At 34.2% G+C, this 18,228-nt stretch overlaps 1 protein-coding gene across 8 annotated transcripts in view; it reads right to left on the minus strand.

Annotated features, from left to right (window-relative positions):
• Positions 1 to 18,228, minus strand: part of DOP1A (DOP1 leucine zipper like protein A) — a 111,777-nt gene that overhangs the window by 55,681 nt on the left and 37,868 nt on the right. For 6 of the 8 annotated variants that reach the window (XM_036870986.1, XM_036870984.1, XM_036870983.1 and 3 more), the window contains exons 5-11: positions 16,523 to 16,712; positions 11,766 to 11,864; positions 6,934 to 7,033; positions 6,077 to 6,186; positions 5,035 to 5,143; positions 3,721 to 3,841; positions 1,395 to 1,514 (exon numbers count right to left, since the gene is read on the minus strand). In XM_036870986.1, coding sequence (XP_036726881.1) covers positions 1,395 to 1,514; positions 3,721 to 3,841; positions 5,035 to 5,143; positions 6,077 to 6,186; positions 6,934 to 7,033; positions 11,766 to 11,864; positions 16,523 to 16,712 — 849 coding nt within the window. The remainder of the gene's footprint in view (positions 1 to 1,394; positions 1,515 to 3,720; positions 3,842 to 5,034; positions 5,144 to 6,076; positions 6,187 to 6,933; positions 7,034 to 11,765; positions 11,865 to 16,522; positions 16,713 to 18,228) is intronic. The other 2 variants (XM_036870985.1, XM_036870982.1) reach the window with 1 other exon arrangement.

An 18,228-nucleotide genomic window follows, 5' to 3' on the forward strand; every position in this document is an offset into this window, starting at 1 on the left:
GTTCATACCAACCTGTCCCCCTGGATAGGCACCCTCTCCCAGCCTCATTCTCTCACATCCAGAATGCAGCCATCCTTCAAACGGTACCTCCTCCAAGAAGCCTCTTCTGATACAGGTAGTAGAGATTATTCCTCCAACAAATATGTGCATTAAATCACATTAATCCTATCTGCCCATACACTGCCCTACACTCTGAAGACACAAAGTAAGAATATGCTACAGTCCCTAGCCAGCAAGAAATATAAGCCTATAGACAAATAACGTAACAATGTGATAGGGTAGGAGAAGCTGATTCTGATGGGAGGTTTGAGGGAGTCATAGAAGGCTTCTGAAAGGGGGTGACCCCTTTACAGGACCTTACCAGATGCGCTAGGGAGAAGAATATTTTAGAAAAAATAACATGAGTGAAGGCTCAGCAGCATCACTGAAGGCTCAGTTAATGTTGTTCAAGGAATAGTCCAGGTTAGCTAAAGAAGGGTATATGTGTATGTTTGTGAATGTGAAAACAAAGTGGAAACCTGGGCCAGGGCCAGGTGGTGAAAAGACACCCACAATTCCTCTACATTCCTACCACATCTTAATCTCTCTCTTAAGGCACCCGTAACCTTTAATTTAATACAGTACTAGGAATACGCATGAGCATGTCTTACTTGTTCTTGCTGTGAGCTCTTTGAAGGCAGGCACTGTCTATAAGTCTAGCATAGTGCCTTTCCACTGGGTGCGCAGTAGCTGTTCAATGAGTAAACAAGCAAGTTTCTAAATCATTAAAGGGATTAATTTTATATTTTTAAAAGACTTCTAATCCCGAGATCATAAATGCTTACTTGTTGACTCTATGCTCCCAAGGCTTGAGAGGTTAATCTGCTGCTGAGAGAATTTGGTCTAGAATCCAGACAGAAATTCTACCCAGGTTCACTAGTATTACTGGGTTTTCAGAGCATTTTTTAAGCTTTATGACCTAAGGAGTGGATGATAATATGGGCTGGTTCTGTGTTTTTAAAAACATAAAAGTGACCGAGGACTTTTTTGTTATTCAAAGTGAGAAGCATTTTGGGAAAGTGTGCTGAGGCACCAGCCACAAATTTGCTATTTTCTCTACAACAAAGAAAAACTGGATTACTATAGATTGGAGAGGGAAAATCTTTCATCTATGCTGGTGACTGAATAACTCATCTCTAAACTCCTTTTCAAATCTAAGATTATACGATCAATGATTCTGTATTCTAGAGTGACATGGTAGAGAAAGATTATGGCCATTAAATGATAGTTGTCAGTAGTAGTAGTAAAATGTATAAAAGAACATTCTTTTCTTTAAACTCAAGAACTTAAAAAAAAATAACAAAGACTGGCTTTGAATGCTATTAAATGAAAATGAATAAAACAGTTTAACGTACCTACAACATTCTTCAAACCAACGTGCAACATAATCCCACATATAATAAGGCTCAAAGGAATTAAAGAGAAGGTTGGCAGTTTTAATCAGTTCTGCTGTTTTCTTATTTTCCCTTAATTTACTAAAAAAAAAAGAAAAAACAAAAACTGATAAATATAACATCTACTTTTTCAAATTTAAATGTGAGTGGAATGATGTTAGGGGAGTACATATTCCTAAGTATTTGCTAGAAAACTTGCTAGTCAGAATATTGCAACAAATAATTTTTATCTACTGCCACTTTATCACTTTATGTGTAGTTATTTTTCCAAATTTGAGTTTTCATAACTCAAATGTATGATCAAGATCAGAAATTAACCTTGCATAAGAAAAATAGCTGTGCTTCCAGCAGAAGAACAGGAAGTTCTTTTTGAACTATTTTGAGAGCCTGATGGTGAATTTGGCATTAAATTCCTTTGTTTCCCTTGGCACATATAAACTGAGTGGTGATGTTTTTTTAAAATTAATTAATTAATTAATTAATTTTTGGTTATGTTGGGTCTTCGTTGCTGCGTGCAGGCTTTCTGTAGCTGTGGCGAGCGGGGGCTACTCTTCGTTGTGGTGAGCAGGTTTCTCATTGCGGTGGCTTCTCTTGTTGTGGAGCACGGGCTCTAGGTGCACGGGCTTCAATAGTTGTGGCATGCGGGCTCAGTAGTTGTGGCTTGCGGGCTCTAGAGTGCAGGCTCAGTAGTTGTGGTGCATGGGCTTAGTTGCTCCGCGGCACGTGGGATCTTCTTGGACCAGGGCTCGAACCTGTGTCCCCTGCATTGGCAGGCGGATTCTTAACCACTGCGCCACCAGGGAAGGCCCAGTGATTTGATTTTGACAGCCTTGATTCTGAAAGAATTTTGTCTGCTTTCCTGTACTATTCAGGATTTGTTTGAGAAAGGTTAAGTTTATCTTGGTGAGTTTCAATCAAATTATTATTTTTAGCTTGAAAAACAATAACAACAAAAAGAAGTAATACTGTCAATAGCCACTCTTACTGTAATTCCATCAGGGAAAAATAACTTTGTTATTTCAAGTGGGAGCCCTCTAGCCTATTAAATACCCACCTAACTACCATCTCCTGTCACCCTTCCTAACAATTAAAATAATTATTTTTCTATATAGTGATGTACTGTCAATATAACTAGCATGTTATAGCACGAAAGGCTAATTAAACACTCTATGGGACAAAATAAATTATCAGGCAGTGTACAGAATGAAACAGAGTACAAGGTTAGTCAATATTAGCTGCTCAAACAAAAATCAGAGGGGATTATATTTATCAGAAATCAAAAACTGTCTTAAAAAGTTTTAATATATAAAAGTATGCTTTAGGAAAGCCCAGGTTATCTCCAAAGTGTCACCAAGGTGACACTAATAAAATGCAAAGTGAGAATTACCTGGCGGTCCAGTAGTTAGGACTCTGCACTTTCACTGCTGAGGGCCCAGGTTCAATCCCTGGTCAGGGAACTAAGATCCCACAAGCCACGCAGTGAAGCCAAAAATAATTAATTAATTAATTAATTAAATAAAATGCAAACTATGTAAAAGAAATTGTTGTCTTGGACCCTTTGTCATAATGATAGATGAGACTGGAAAACAGGTAGGCTCCTTAAAGTAGAAAAGAAATGAAAAAGTAAGACTTTGTCAGCATGTGTCTACCACTGACTTAGAGAAGAGGATATGCTAATGTTATATGACTTCTCCCAGGGATTAAAAAAAATATGTGTATATATAAACACACACATATATACATATAGAAATAATTTGAAAGAAGAAAGAACCATCACTTGAAAAAAAGTCTTTAAAGAACGCCTAGTGCCCCCTGATTCAGTTAATTCTGTGTTCAAGTCTTTTTTCTGATCTATACTTTGGTCTCCTGAGTGTGTCAAGGCACCAAGAGGGCACTACCCCATGCAAACTACCAGGCCTGGTTACCAAGCAAGGTACAGCTTTCATTATTAACTGACATGTGAAAGCTAATCTCTTGTGAGTTTGGTAAGTGTGGATGAATTCCCTGGAATCTATATCTTCACACTAACTGCTAAAATTTAGTTTTCTAAACTGGTGAGGTTGAGAAGCAACCCTGGAAGGTGCTGGCATTGTACACAGCACTCATGCTACACATGCCTGCTTGAAAGGTCAGCGCAGTTAATTATGAGAGTTCACATTATTAAAATATAGTGATACTTTAAATCAAACTCACTCATTCATAACACAAATTTCATATAGCAATGTCTACTTTACAAATATTAATAAAGGAGGACCTTTGTGCCGTGCATAATATTTTGGTAATCCACCTGCTTAACTGAGCGTGATCCTTGCTGAAGGGTGGTTCCATCTGAAGATCCAATTCTGCTTTACACTGAGAATATAATGTTCTAAACACTTCAATGAGGACATCTTCTAGAATTACAGGTCCTAAAATTAATATACATATTAAAGACAATAATTAATATTACAAATCATGATTATCTACAAATTGGCACAATTAAAGTATGCTTTAAAACAAGTATTTTGAAAACATAGTTTTTTCCAGAAGTGAAACTAAACTTCACATCCTGAGAGGCTAACACTAAAATAGTAAATGACTGAACAAATGTTTATTTAACTATATAGGTTGACTTAATAGAAATTACAAAATCCGGGAAATTGGTTTTCCCAGTTAATAGCTCTATTAGCTTGGACAAGTTATTTAACTTCTTTGAGCTTTAGTTTCTTCATGCAGGATGAGGATAATAGCAAACTTATGGGACCATCAGTGTAAGGGTTAGGAAAAATTCTGTAAGATGGGTAGCATGGTTCCCAGAATATAATGAGTATTCAATGAATGTAACTTACATTACTATTATTAATTAAAATAATACAAAAGTGCACAAGGCTAAACTTTACTGCTATAAGAGATCCAATCTCCTCAGAAAACTTCCTGAACTTCCATCTATTACCACGTAACAGAGCCACTGGTACAATCAAGTTATTTTTATATTTAAATTTTTTCATTTTTCTTTTAAGACTTGGTGAGAGAACTTATGCATATTTGCGAAAACTTCTGCACATAATTTAATAAAACTACATACTTTATTATTTCACTTTATCGTTGCTAATATTTTCAGTTTTTCTTAATTTCTGCCCCAGGTGCCATAACTATCTTTCCCAGAGATCTAGTATATAAGAAGTACACAGTGAAGAAAGGGAAAACACATAAAACAAAGCAGATGTGGGGAAGAAGGTTGAGGGATGTGACTAAAATATTTTTGCTCAAATCCTTGAGTTCTGTGAACTATAAGATAGTCATGACAGATCATCAGTGTTTCGATTTCAGTACCTTAATCAGGATTGAGGAGCTTAGATAGCACCTTTAAGGTGACTCCTCTGCTACCTATGTAGTACAGGGTAGACATATGATAACATACCAGCTGAATGTACATCTGTATCTTCTTAATGTAATAGAGTGAATTTTAGGTGAGAAATTGTTGAGAACCTGTATTTAAAAGGCCACCTCAAAATACAGCAATTTTTCTAAGTAATGACTTTGTCTTATTTTTATCATGAAGCAATACAAAACAACCACTTATGATCTTATGCCCTAGGATAGTTAGGATAGTATATATTACCTAGCTCAGGTTTGTCCAGTAAACTGATTAAAATACGAAAAGGTTTTAGATCCTGCATTAAAGTGCTCTCTTCTCCAAATCCATTCACTTGTAAGATCCCCACCATTGCCTTCAAAGAAGAAAAAGTACATTAGTCATTTAAGTAAACAAATTCAAAGATATTTTCTTAAGAAAAATATTTTTATATACAAGCATATGTAAACAGAGATTTACATCTCCTATTGCTTTTCTGAAGTTCTTTTGCTGAAGTTGGCTTTTTTCCTCTGCTAGGGGGAAAAGAAAAGTTATACTCATTTCTCTTGACAGAAGAAAAAAAGGGCTTAACTTTTCCACCTTTTTTTCTAGAGAAAATGTAAAGAAAATATAGAAAAATAAATTCATGAATTATTTGATTTCCTAAAAGATAAAAATGTTCCTCTTGACTGTCAACATGTCCCAAACTATCACTCGTTATCATGGCAGTATCTACTATTATGCAATTATTTTCCCATTAGTAACTCAAAACTGTATTCTTATAACCTCACTTATTTCAAACTGTTTCAGATACCATGTACTCTCTCAGTTTACGATATCTTGAATAAATTTAATTGAAGTAAAAATAATATGAAATAAGCCTATAGATCATTTTAATATTTCCATTACAAAAGTAGTTTTAACATTTAGATTCTTGTTGCAACCCAAATTTCCCTGGAATTTCAGAGTAAATAACACAGGTCCTGGCTCATTTTTGGAAGAGCTCCAACTTCCATAGGACAGACAGGTGAGAAGCTGCAACTATGCTGTGATGAACTCATGAAAACACAGTAAATGAAGAAAAAGATCTCAGGACTGACACAGAAGTGAGTCTAGCTTACCATTACTTACTTATTTTATTGCAGCCATTTGCTTGTTACAGTCATTCTTAGGAAGTTTGTGAGTCCTGTCTCCACCCCTTCAACTGTAAATTAATTCATTTAAGGCAGGACTCTGTCTTATTTGTTATTTGTTGAGTAACTACAGTGGTCACGGAGTAACCAAAAAATGAAATGAAAGCATCCATTACCTGAACCAACAATTCTTTTGAAAAGGTAGTGAAATAGTAAGTGGCGTGTTCTTCAGGATTGCTGTGTCTTGTGCTTCTGGGTCCTATGATAGCACCGTTGTTATCAAAACCTCCATGGAAACAAATTGTAAAATAAATTAAAATGGAATTCTTAAAACTGTTGTTCACTAAATACCAAAACAGCAAATATCTCAAAAACAGCACTAAACACTTACCAATTAGTAGCCCAATCAATGTCAGCAAGAGAGATCATTTTAGATAGTTTAATAAAGGGAAACCAATTCAATACATAAGTGAGTATCATAGTAAACTTCCAGAATTATCTTGGTTTTTTTCAATCAGTGAAATAACTGAAGATTCAGAAAATCCAAAATAAGTTATATTGTGTCTTCTCACTCTAGGCAGTAAAGAGTTGTGAAGACAGGCCAAACACTCACAAAAAGTATGGAAGAACAAAGTGTACACAATATTTTACTGCCTGAGTGGGAGACAGGTACCATGTGTGGGACAGTAGTACTAGTCCTGATTCCTTTCAAGTTTTGGATATTATGTCATTATTTTGATTATGAATTTATCCTTCTTTGTCTACATACTTAGAGTATAACAGCCTCAATTTATAAGGGGAAAAAAATCTTGTCAAAGGGAACATGACCTATAGATTAAAACAGCTTCTTCAACTAAGAAGCTTTTGAGATTTCTTCATACCATACACAACTCCTACTGTCTTTATTTTTATTGTCTATTTAAGTAAACTTTTAGTTTCTTAATTTAGGACATACATAAACTTGATAATACTTATGTATGGAAAATTTCCCTTCATCCTTTCCTAGCTAAGACCACACACATCAAACACTTACCGAGAAGCCAGGCATAAAGTCTTCGGTTCAGGGACATATCCCTCCTTAATACTACGTGCAGGGCTGCTGACAAGATCCTTATCATGTCTGGTCGAGTGGCCTGCAACAGTTGGGAATGTGGTTGTACTTAATCACATACAAAAATATATTACTTTCTTTCCTCTTTAAAAAAATAATACCTCACAGTACATTCAGAACTTGAGGGTTTATGAGGTCCTTTCATACAACATTATCTCGTTTGATCTTTCAAACACAGGAATTATTACTTCCATGTTACAGATTAGGAAACAGAAAAGCTGGATAACACAGCTATTTAATTGCATAGCTAAAACTATAACTGAAATAGTTTAACTTCCATTTTAAAGTTCTTTATCTTATCCAATATTAGCAAAATCTGTCAGAAACAAAGAAATTGGAGCCAGAAGGGACAGACACAAGAAAATAATATGCCTTTAGTCGTTCACACTCATAGTGGTGTCAACTGACTATAAATAAACTGTTCAGAAGTTCACTATCTTCATCAATTCCAAGTCTTTCATTTCCTGTTCTTTTTAAAATTTTTATCCTGTAGTATTTCAAACACGGAGAAATACAGAAAACAATATAATGAACCCTTTTTGTAACCATCACCCAGCTTTAACAAATCTTAATATCTTTTTTTCATTTTACTCCAGGTCTTTTAAAGAGAAATAATTCACTTTTTTCTTTGCCTCTTTTCTAATAGCCTTAATTAGATGTTTAAAATATGATTTACTAAAGGAGATCTGGTTTCAGCTAAAAGAGTTCAAGTTAAAAGAAAAAAGGAAAGCAGTTAATTAAATTGCTGTCAATTTTAAGAATATTACTAGATAATCACTTTAGAATAGAATTTTGGAATTTGAGCATTAGAAGGTATGGTAGAAATCACCTAGTCTCACAACCACTTTAGAATAAAGGACCAGAGCCTCACAGGGCCTAAGTACTTAAATGCCTTGTTGGTGCCCAGCTGATAGAGTATGCACCTCTCCTTAATCAGACTACCCAACTTTTTACTACACCATGCTTTTTGACAGCCAATATTAGAAAGGAATTCACCCAACTTGCTTATTTTAAAGGAATCTTAGAGAAATAACTGACACGTTACAGAACACAGATCATCAGCAGCTGCCAAAATACGGTCACTCATCTGAACACAGATGTCTTCTATTCATCTAAGCAATTCTCAAACGGTGGTTCCCAGACTCCCGGGGATCTCTAAGAGCCTTTCAGGAGGACCACAAGGTAAAAAAAAAATTATAAAACAATACCAAGATGTTATTTGCCTTTTTTGATGTTTTAACATTTGCTCTGATCATGCAATAGTGGGTAAAACTGCTGGCATCTTAACACAAAAAGAAGCAGTACCAGAGTGGCATCCACTGTACTTGTAGTCATTGTATTTTTTACTGTTATGTATTTACAGTAAAAGTCAAAAACAAAAAAAGAAAAAAGTTTCACTTAAGAATGTCGATTAAACAGCAAACATTTATTTTTATTAAATATTGACTCTTGAGTACCTGTCTTTTAATATTCTGTGTAATGAAAGTATACATAAAGCACTCCTACTGTAAACTGAAGCATGATGGATGTCTCGAGGAAAAGCACTTGTGTGACTATTTGAATTGTGAGGTGAACTACCAGCTATTTGTCACAGAATACCACTTTTACCTGCAAGAATGACTGATATGATCTATGATTATTCAGGCTTGGACACCTGGCAGACATTTTCTCAAAAATAAACAAAGTGAGCCTGTCACTTCAAGGAAAACAATTAATATTCATTGTTACAAATAATAAAATTTAAGCTTCCAAGAGAAAATTAGAATTTTGGAAAATTTGTATTTGGTTTGAAATTATATTGAATTGAACTGAATTGGCTTGAAAGCTTCCCAATACCTAACAAACTTTACTGATGAGATCAGTGGTGATACTAGTAAATGTGACTGTTGCTGTGTTAACACTTGGGTGATATGCATAATTCAGTAAAACAACACTTTCCAAACAACCAATCATGATGTTACAAAAGCATGTATGGGTAAAAGATCCATTCAAAGTGCAAGACAGAGCAGTGGATTTTAATGAAACGCACTATGAAAAGTTCATTGATATGGTTTTAGACTCCATATTACAACTAATTGTTTTGAAAACTATAGCTTGTTGAGTTTTGGTGTAGTATCAAAGAAAAATATACTATTTTAACAAAAAAGACTATTGAAATACTCCTTCCTTTTCCAACTAGTATCTGTGTGAGAACAAATTTTATCCATATACTTCAATCAAAAGAAAAAAATCACAACAGAGTGAATGCTGAAGTAGATACAAGCATTCTGCTTTCTACTATTAGACCAGACATTAAAGAGATTTGCAAAAAATATAAAACAATGCTAATCTACTAATTCTTTTTAACATGTTGGAAAATACTCTCAAAAAATATTATTTGTACTCATGTGATAACTTTGTTATTATTTTAAATGAATTAGTAAATATTTTAAAATTTGTCAGTTTTAATTTATAATATGATAAACATAGATAGATCTAACCTACATAACCAAAAGAATTTTTAGGATCCTCAATATTTTTAAAGAGTGTAATGGGGTCCTGAAACCAAAGAACTGCTGATCTACCTATTTAACCTCAGATATGTAGGTCACAGATATTGTCACAAGATATGAAAAGTACTAATGTCTTCCAATCTTATTTTGAGAGAAAAGCTTACTTTCCTAAGAAAGTAAGAAGTCACTTCTTGATTACTATTGACATCACTACGTATTGCTAATATGGAAAAAAATTCTATTATAATCTCAATTAAAGGTCTAACTTCTAGAGATTAGGGTCAACTTTCCATAAAATTAATAAAAAGAGTCTAATAAACTTGTAAAGTGCTAACACTCCTAACAGCAATCACTCTTTTTGGGATAAGGTAATGAAGGCTCTCTTAAATTACCATTGCAATCAATACTTGTTATGAGTTTATTACATGCAAGACATGTAAAGGAGGAAAGTGGGGAACAAAGATTACTCTGTCATGATCCTTTGATCCTTTTTCTCAGGTAATCTAATAATATGGTATAGTAATGGGGGGGAAGAGTATTAGAATTGGGTCTGGGTGGAGCATGTACTTTTAAAAAACATATTCAACACAGCTACTGTTTTCATAATACAAATTACAGAAGGAAGGCAGAGAAAATCTTCTTGGTGGGTAGGGATACAGAGGTGGTAGAGTAAGAAAGTACTGAAAGAAGCTCAGGCTGAAAAAAGGCTGAGAAGTACTGGTCTAGTGAGATTACACTGTTCTTCTCAATTTAAGTCTACCATGACTTAATTCTTTAGATCTTGCTGAATCATCTATTAGTATACTGAAGGACTAATAGCGCTGAAAGTTTGAAAGGGAAGAAAGCAATGGGAATGTTTAAGAGCAAAGGTTAATACCTTTAAAATTAAGGAGTACAAAAGAGTTTCTTTAATAAACATTTTAGGCTTTTGAGCCACATATATTTCTTTGCCATAATCTCCTTTGTTTTCTTTTATAAGCTTTTTAAAAAGTAAAAAAATCATTCTTACCTTGCGGGCTGCTTGCCCACCTCTCTACTGGTAAGCTTAGACTACACTGATATGCCCCAGCAGCCGTTTCTGTGAAAAGCCAGAGGCAGAATAAAGGCCCCTGGCTTAAGGATGGCAAGTCTTAAAATAGAAACTGGGGGTGGTTTATGTCCCACCCCTATAAAAATACTGTTCCTATTACTAGGGAACAGTATAGGCAATGAAGGGTAAGATTCTTCAATTATTAATAACAATTTCAAACTGAATAAAGTAATAAAGAAAAATTTGAGCATGGCCAATCATAATGAAAATTCACTAGTTATCTACTAACCACAGCTCTTACAAAATCCCAAATAATAGTCTTTTCTGCTAATGGCATTTTAGAAACAAACTTACTTTTCCAAGGTAAAAGTTTTCCATTTCTTATTACATTTGTTAGGTATGTAGTTCCACCATTCTGAATACTTACACATTGGTGCTCTAAATTGCTCATCAGAATTTAGAACTCAAAAGAATTTAGATCACTTCCTTAAAAAATGAGGATAGTGATTAAATTAAGTTCCAGCTTCATTTACAATTTAAGTGAGCTATTCTCATCTGTCATGAAAGTACAGTTGACCCATGAACAAAGAGGGGGTTAAGAGTGCCGACAGTTAATGGAAAATCCAAGCATAATTTCAGTCGGCCCTCCATATCCGCAGTTCCATAGCCTAGGATTCAAACAACCGTGGATCTTGTAGTACTGTAGTATTTACTACTGAAAAAAAATCTGCATATAAGTGGACCTGTGCAGTTCAAACCCTCGTTCAAATTTCAACTGTACTAGAGAATGTCAGAGTAACTAAATATTTGGCTTTCAAATTACAGCCAACTCTGCTAAGGGTCTGACATACATCCCCAAAATCACCAAACCAAGAAAAGATGACATTAGGACAGAGATAACAGCTAGGTAGAAGGCCTGGGTCTCAGAGTCTTGGCTTACTCACAGCTAGCAATGAATAACAGTACCTCTTGCTTTTTAAAGGTTAAAACTTTTTTTTAAAGGTATGAAATAATCTATTTCATTCTTCATATTCTTATCCAAATCAATAAATCTTATTTTCCCCCAAATTTCACAAATTCCACTCCTTAAAAAGGGAACTTGTTTTCTATGTACTTACTGGTTTATAAAACAAAAGAATCCAACTTAAATCCAATTTTAAAAATAACTACACATCAGGAATCTATGAATTTCGAAAGAATGCCTTATGTTGATATTGGCATTATTGTTTTACCTGACTCATGTGGAATGGAAAACAGAAGAGTATGAGGTCCAGTGTGCTTCTCTGTACCAGTACACTTGAATCCTGCACCGAAGTGCTTACTGCTTCTACCTAAAATAAGAGAGTCTTTAGTATCTATTGTGTATTACCCTGGGAAATAGTTACCATGAAAATGTAACAATGCTTCATTTTCCTCAAAAAAAAGAAGTATGCTTCCAAGTTTCTTATATCACTAATTACACATTTTTACATTGTTTTGAATAGGTAAATATAATAGTTTAAAATTAAGGAGTACAAAAGAGTACACAGCCAAAAGTTTCTCCCCCATCTGTTTCCAACCACCCAGTTTTGTTTGTGTAAACAATCAAGACTACTGAATACTTTCTGTAAATATAAGTAGATAAAAACATGCATGCATAATCCCAAACTCTGCCTTTTTCATTTAACAACATACTCTGAAGAGCTTTCCTTAACACTACATAAAGAGCTTCATTTTTTATATCCGAAGAAATACTTCCTTTCATAGATGAATCCTAATTTAACTAGGCTCCTAATGATGGACATTTATACTGTTTACAACCAATTACTATTGTAAATAATGTTGCAATATACTTACATAATATACAAGCACACCTATAGGATAAATCTTTCAAAGCAGAATTTCCAGATATTGTGATATACGCAGTTGCAATTTAAATAGTGTAATGCTTTGTCTTAAGGTTATGTATATTTATATTCTCACCAGCTCTGTGTGACAATTTGTTTTTCCGTGTTTACCCACACATTTTTTGTTTTTGCCAATCTGATATATGAAAACGGGTATCTTCATACAGTTTAAATTTTTATTTCCCTTCTTATAAATAACATTGAGAATTTTTTCGTACCTTTGAATTATTTTTATTTCCTTAGGTTAAGTTTCTGTTCAAATCAATTTTTCTACTTGACTGTTAATATTTACTTATTTATTTATGTAGCTCTTTGAATAATAAGGAGGTTAATCCTTTGACTGTGATGTATTATAAACAGTTTTCCAATTATGGCACTTGTTTTTTTAAAGAAATTTAAAAAAATGACTTCTTTAAAACTTCCATTAAGTCATTAAAAGGAAATGTAACAATACATTTGGAAAATAGTTTGGTAGTTTCTTATAACCTTAAAACATATATTAGGAGAAAATATAGAAGTAAATCTGTTTGAGCTTAGATTAGACACAATTTCTTAGATAATATCTAACACCAAAAGCACAAATGACAAAAAAGAAAACAGATAAATTGGATTTGATCAAAATTAAAATTTTTGTGCTTCAAAGGACACTATCAAGAAAGTGAGAAGACAACTGAGAGAATGGGAGAAAATATTTTTAAATCATATATACGATAAGAATTTAATACCCAAAATGTGTAGAGAACTCCTACAACATAACAACAAAAAGAGAAATAAACCAATTTAAATAACGGGCAAAGAATTTGAACAGACATTTCTCCAAAGATTTAAAGACGGCCAATAACCACAAATATGTCCAACATCATTAGTCATCAGGGAAATGCAAATCAAAACCACAATAACACTTCACACCCATTAGGATGGCTGTAATAAAAAAGACAGACAATAACAAGTATTGAAATGGATGTAGAGAAAAGGGAACTCTCGTATATTGCTAATTGGAATGTACATCGGTACAGTCACTTTGGAAAACAGTTTGCCAGTTCCTCAAAAAGTTAAACATAGTTACCATATGACCCAGTAATCCCACTGTTAGGTGTATACCTAGAAGATACAAAAACTTATGTCTACACAAAAACTTATACATGAATGTTCATAAAGAATTATTCCTTAATAGCCAAAAAGTAGAAGTAACCCAAACTGTAATCAACTGAACGATGGATAAAATGTGTTATATCCACACAATAGAATATTAATCAGCCATTAAAAGGAATGAAGTACATGCTTCAATATGAACAAATCTTGAAAATATTATGGTAAGTGAAAGAAGCTATTCATAAAAGACTATGTATTGGGCTTCCCTGGTGGCGCAGTGGTTAAGAATCCGCCTGCCAATGCAGGGGACATGGGTTCGAGCCCTGGTCTGGGAAGATCCCACATGCCGCGGAGCGGCTAGGCCCGTGAGCCACAACTACTGAGCCTGCACATCTGGAGCTTGTGCTCTGCAACGGGAGAGGCCGTGACAGTGAGAGGCCCGCGCATCGCGATGAAGAGTGGCCCCCGCTTGCCGCAACTGGAGAAAGCCCTCGCACAGAAATGAAGACCCAACACAGCCATAAATAAAAAAAAAAAAAGACTACATATTATATATTTCATTTATATGAAATGTCCAGAATAGGCAAATCTATAGAAACAGAAAATAGACAGTAGTTGCTAGGGACAGGAGTGAGGGGAAAATGTGATGTGATTAATGGGTACAGATGGGGTTTCTTTCTGGGGTGACGAAAATGTTCTCAAATTAGTGGTGATAGTTGTACAACTTTGTGAATATACTAAAAACCACTGAACTGTACAATTCAAAAGGATAAATTTCATTGTATGTGAATTATATCTCAATAAAGCTGTTATAAAAAAAGTTAAACATATATTTACCTTATAAAGCAGGAATCCCATTCCTAGGTATTTTCCCAAGAAATAAGAATATATGTCTGGATAAAGAAGATGTGGTACATATATACAATGGAATATTACTCAGTCATTAAAAAGAATGAAATAATGCCATTTGCAGCAACATAGATGGACCTAGATATTATCATACTAAGTGAAGTAAGACAGAGAAAGACAAGTATCATACGATATCACTTATATAAGGAATCTTAAAAAAAATGATACAAATGAACTTATTTACAAAACAGAAACAGACTCACAGACTTAGAAAACAAACTTATGGTTACCAAAGGGGGAAGATGGGGGGAAGGGATAAATTAGGAGGTTGGGAGTAACATATACACACTACTGTATTTAAAACAGATAACCAACAAAGACCTACTGTACAGCACAGGGAACTCTACTCAATATTCTGTAATAATCTAAATGGGAAAAGAATTTGAAAAAGAATAGATATATGCATATGTATAACTGAATCATGTTGCTGTGCACTTGAGACTAACATTATAAATCAACTATATTCCAATATAAAATAAAAATTTAAAAAAAAGAGGGACTTCCCTGGTGGTCCAGTGGTTAAGAATCTGCCTTCCAATGCAGGGGACGCGGGTTCGATCCCTGGTCAGGGAACTAAGATCCCACGTGCCGCAGGGCAACTAAGCCTGCAGCCTCTAGAGCCTGTGAGCCACACCTAGAGAGGCTGCGTGCCTCAACTACTGAGCCCACATGCTCTGGAGCCCGTGCACCACAACTAGAGAGCCCACACCCTGCAACTACTGAGCCCGTGCGCTCTAGAGCCTGAGTGCCACAGCTGGAGAGAGGCCCGTGCGCCGCAACAAAAGATTGCGTGTGCCACAACCAAGACCCAACGCAGCCAAATAAATAAATAAATAAATAAATATGAAAAAAAAGAGAAATAGCTGTAAATGGAAAAAAAAGAACATATGTCTATATAAATAACTGTATGCAAATGTTTATATTAGTTTTATTCATAACTGCCCCAAACTGGAAAGAACTCAAATGTTCATTAATCAGTGAATGAATAAACAAACTATGGTATATTCATACAATACTACATAGCAATATAAAAGAACTATTGATACATGCAAAAACATGGATGATTCTCAAACATGTTGTACAAAGTAAAAGAAACCAGACAACAGCTAACACTGCATGATTCTATTATGTAACATTCTGTAAAAAGCACAATCTACAGGAATAGAAAATAGACCAGTGTTTACAAGGGCTTGGGAGTGTAGGGGAATGACAGTGACTACGAAGGGACAAAAAAGAACTTTTTGGGGTGATGTAAATGTTCTCTATCTTGATTTTATAGTATGTATATATGTATATAGTATGTATAGTATACTATAGTATGTATGAATTTGACAAATGACTATATATTTGTCAAATTCATACAACTGTACACATGAGTTAATTTCAGTGTATGTTAATTACACTTTAATACATATAACCAAAAATCTGCATAAAAATCTGTCATTTCATAATCATATGGGGAAAAAGTAAAGGATGATTAATCACAACCTTTTTCTTTAAACATTTCAAAATGACCCTTAAGGGATTCTTTGTTTTTCACTCCTTGCTCATTTTAAGAGTACACCACTCTACAGAGATAAAAGGTTTCCTTCTGTTCTTAATCTTGAAATTAAAAAGTATAAGCAAACAATCAATGTGATTTTTTTCAACTATCTTTCACTATCTGCTTTAGTAATACATCATTTTGCATAAATCCCATACAGAATCTGGCTATCACTTTGTCTAAAATCTGTCTTTCCTATAAAGAAATCTATGATCCAACAGAAGGTACACTTCGGGATAATATAATGAATGTGGCTATGTTAACAATGGTCTAGTCAGTTAGCAAGATGGTAATAAAGACCATTTATTTGCTTGAATAACAGATAATAAAGATAACATATAAATAACAATTCCTTTTCCATGAAAAAAAAAATTTGTAGGTTTTCAAAAAAATAATTAGCGACTATTTTGGTCTTTAATAATAATTAGCGACTATTTTGGTCTAAATGTAAGCTCCATGAAAACAGGAACTTCATTCGTGGCACGATTCTCAGTATCTGGAATTTTGTGTCTGGCTATAAAGAAGTATGAGTTAAATGAGCAACCACACGTATACCTACCATTAGCTCAATATCACTGCCAATTATATAAAGCTGATCTTCCATGGAAAGCTTCCTGTTCAAATGGGCGAGAACATATGTGATTCCAGGTAAACGCACAGCAGGACTGGTAAGAAGACTACCCCAGAGGGCACTGTAGAATGCCGACTGGTCCACTGCAGTAGCAACCTTTTCCAATAATGTGTTTGTTCTGAGGTACAAAATAAAGTGGTTGAAAAAGGGAAATATTTAGTTTCACGATGTTAAACACAAATCATTATCCTCTCCCAGAATGTATGAAAGCATCCCTGCCGTGGTCATATGTTCCATAGATGGGAAGAAGCATACACGTCAGAGTCAGAGAACTGGGTGTAAGTCCTGGCTCTCCCATTTACTAGCTGTGTAATCTGGGGAAATCCCTTAGTCTTTCTTCAGTTCAGTTTCCTCATCCGTAAAATGAAGATAACAAAAACACCACCACAAGTCTCATCTGCCTCAGTGGGTTGTTAAACCCACATACATTATAGTTAATAATAATCCTATAGCAGAACATATCTTCTGTTGATTTTCTACAAAATTTTAAAGGCTATTTCTAAATATTTCCTTGTCTTTGAAATCACATTATGTAATTCACTATTTCAATGAATTATCCTATGACAAAATCAGAGATGCATTATTGCTTTATTAAGAACTGCATTTAAAGAATAATTATATTTGTTTTAAACATAAGATAATGCAATACACAAAAATTATTACATTGCTATATAGCAAATTCAGAATCAAGAGAATCTGATGGCGAGTTCTACTGTTAACTTACTATGTGATTTAATACTAACACTGTAATCCCTTCTAATCCCTCAATTTACCTACGCATTAAAAGAACACGTTTTCATATCACTTTATAGAACTTGTGTGAAATAACTGGCAAAACATATTGCTATGGTCTGAATGTTTATGTCCTCTGAAAATTTATACATTAAAACCCTGATCCCCCAAAGTGATGGTATTAGAATGTGGAGCCTTTGGGAGGTGCTTAAGTCATGAGGGTGGAGCTCTCATGAATGAGATTAGTGTTCTTATGAAAGAAATACCAACAGAGCTCCAAAGTCCCTTCCAGTAGATGAGGATATAGGGAAAAGGTTCCAGCTATGAACCAGGCAGAAGGCTCTCACCAGAGCATGGCCATGTTGGCACCTTGATTTTGGACTCCCAGCCTCAAGAACTGTGAGAAATAAATTTCTGAATTTTTGCATTTCTGAATATTTCTAAATTTCTGAAAATAAATTTCTACCCAGTCTGTGGTATTTTGTTACAACAGCCCAAAGGACTAAGGCACATAACAAGATTAAATCATAGAGATACCACAGTCATAAAGATTATTCAATTGCTACGTTAAATTTTTAATTATAACTAGCAGATTTATAAAATGGTATTCATTGTATGCTTCCCTTAGGAGAATTAATAAAACAATTTAAAACAAGACTGATTCATAAACTTAACAAAATAATCTCACATTGTGTTTCTAAAACTGTAAGCAAGTAAGTAAAAAAGTTAATAAAAGTAAATGATAAGTTTTGAGGACAAAAGTATTTTTTCTCAAAGTAGCTTATAAGAGTAATCCAATATTTTCAGGATTAGATTCTTACAGCATTATGGGAGCAGATGAAATACAATAAAATAGAGTAGCTTGTCAATGCACTGGAATAAATTATTTAAATTTAAATCAT

This window comes from Balaenoptera musculus, chromosome 12, assembly GCF_009873245.2.
Source record: "Balaenoptera musculus isolate JJ_BM4_2016_0621 chromosome 12, mBalMus1.pri.v3, whole genome shotgun sequence".
Lineage (NCBI taxonomy): Eukaryota > Metazoa > Chordata > Mammalia > Artiodactyla > Balaenopteridae > Balaenoptera > Balaenoptera musculus.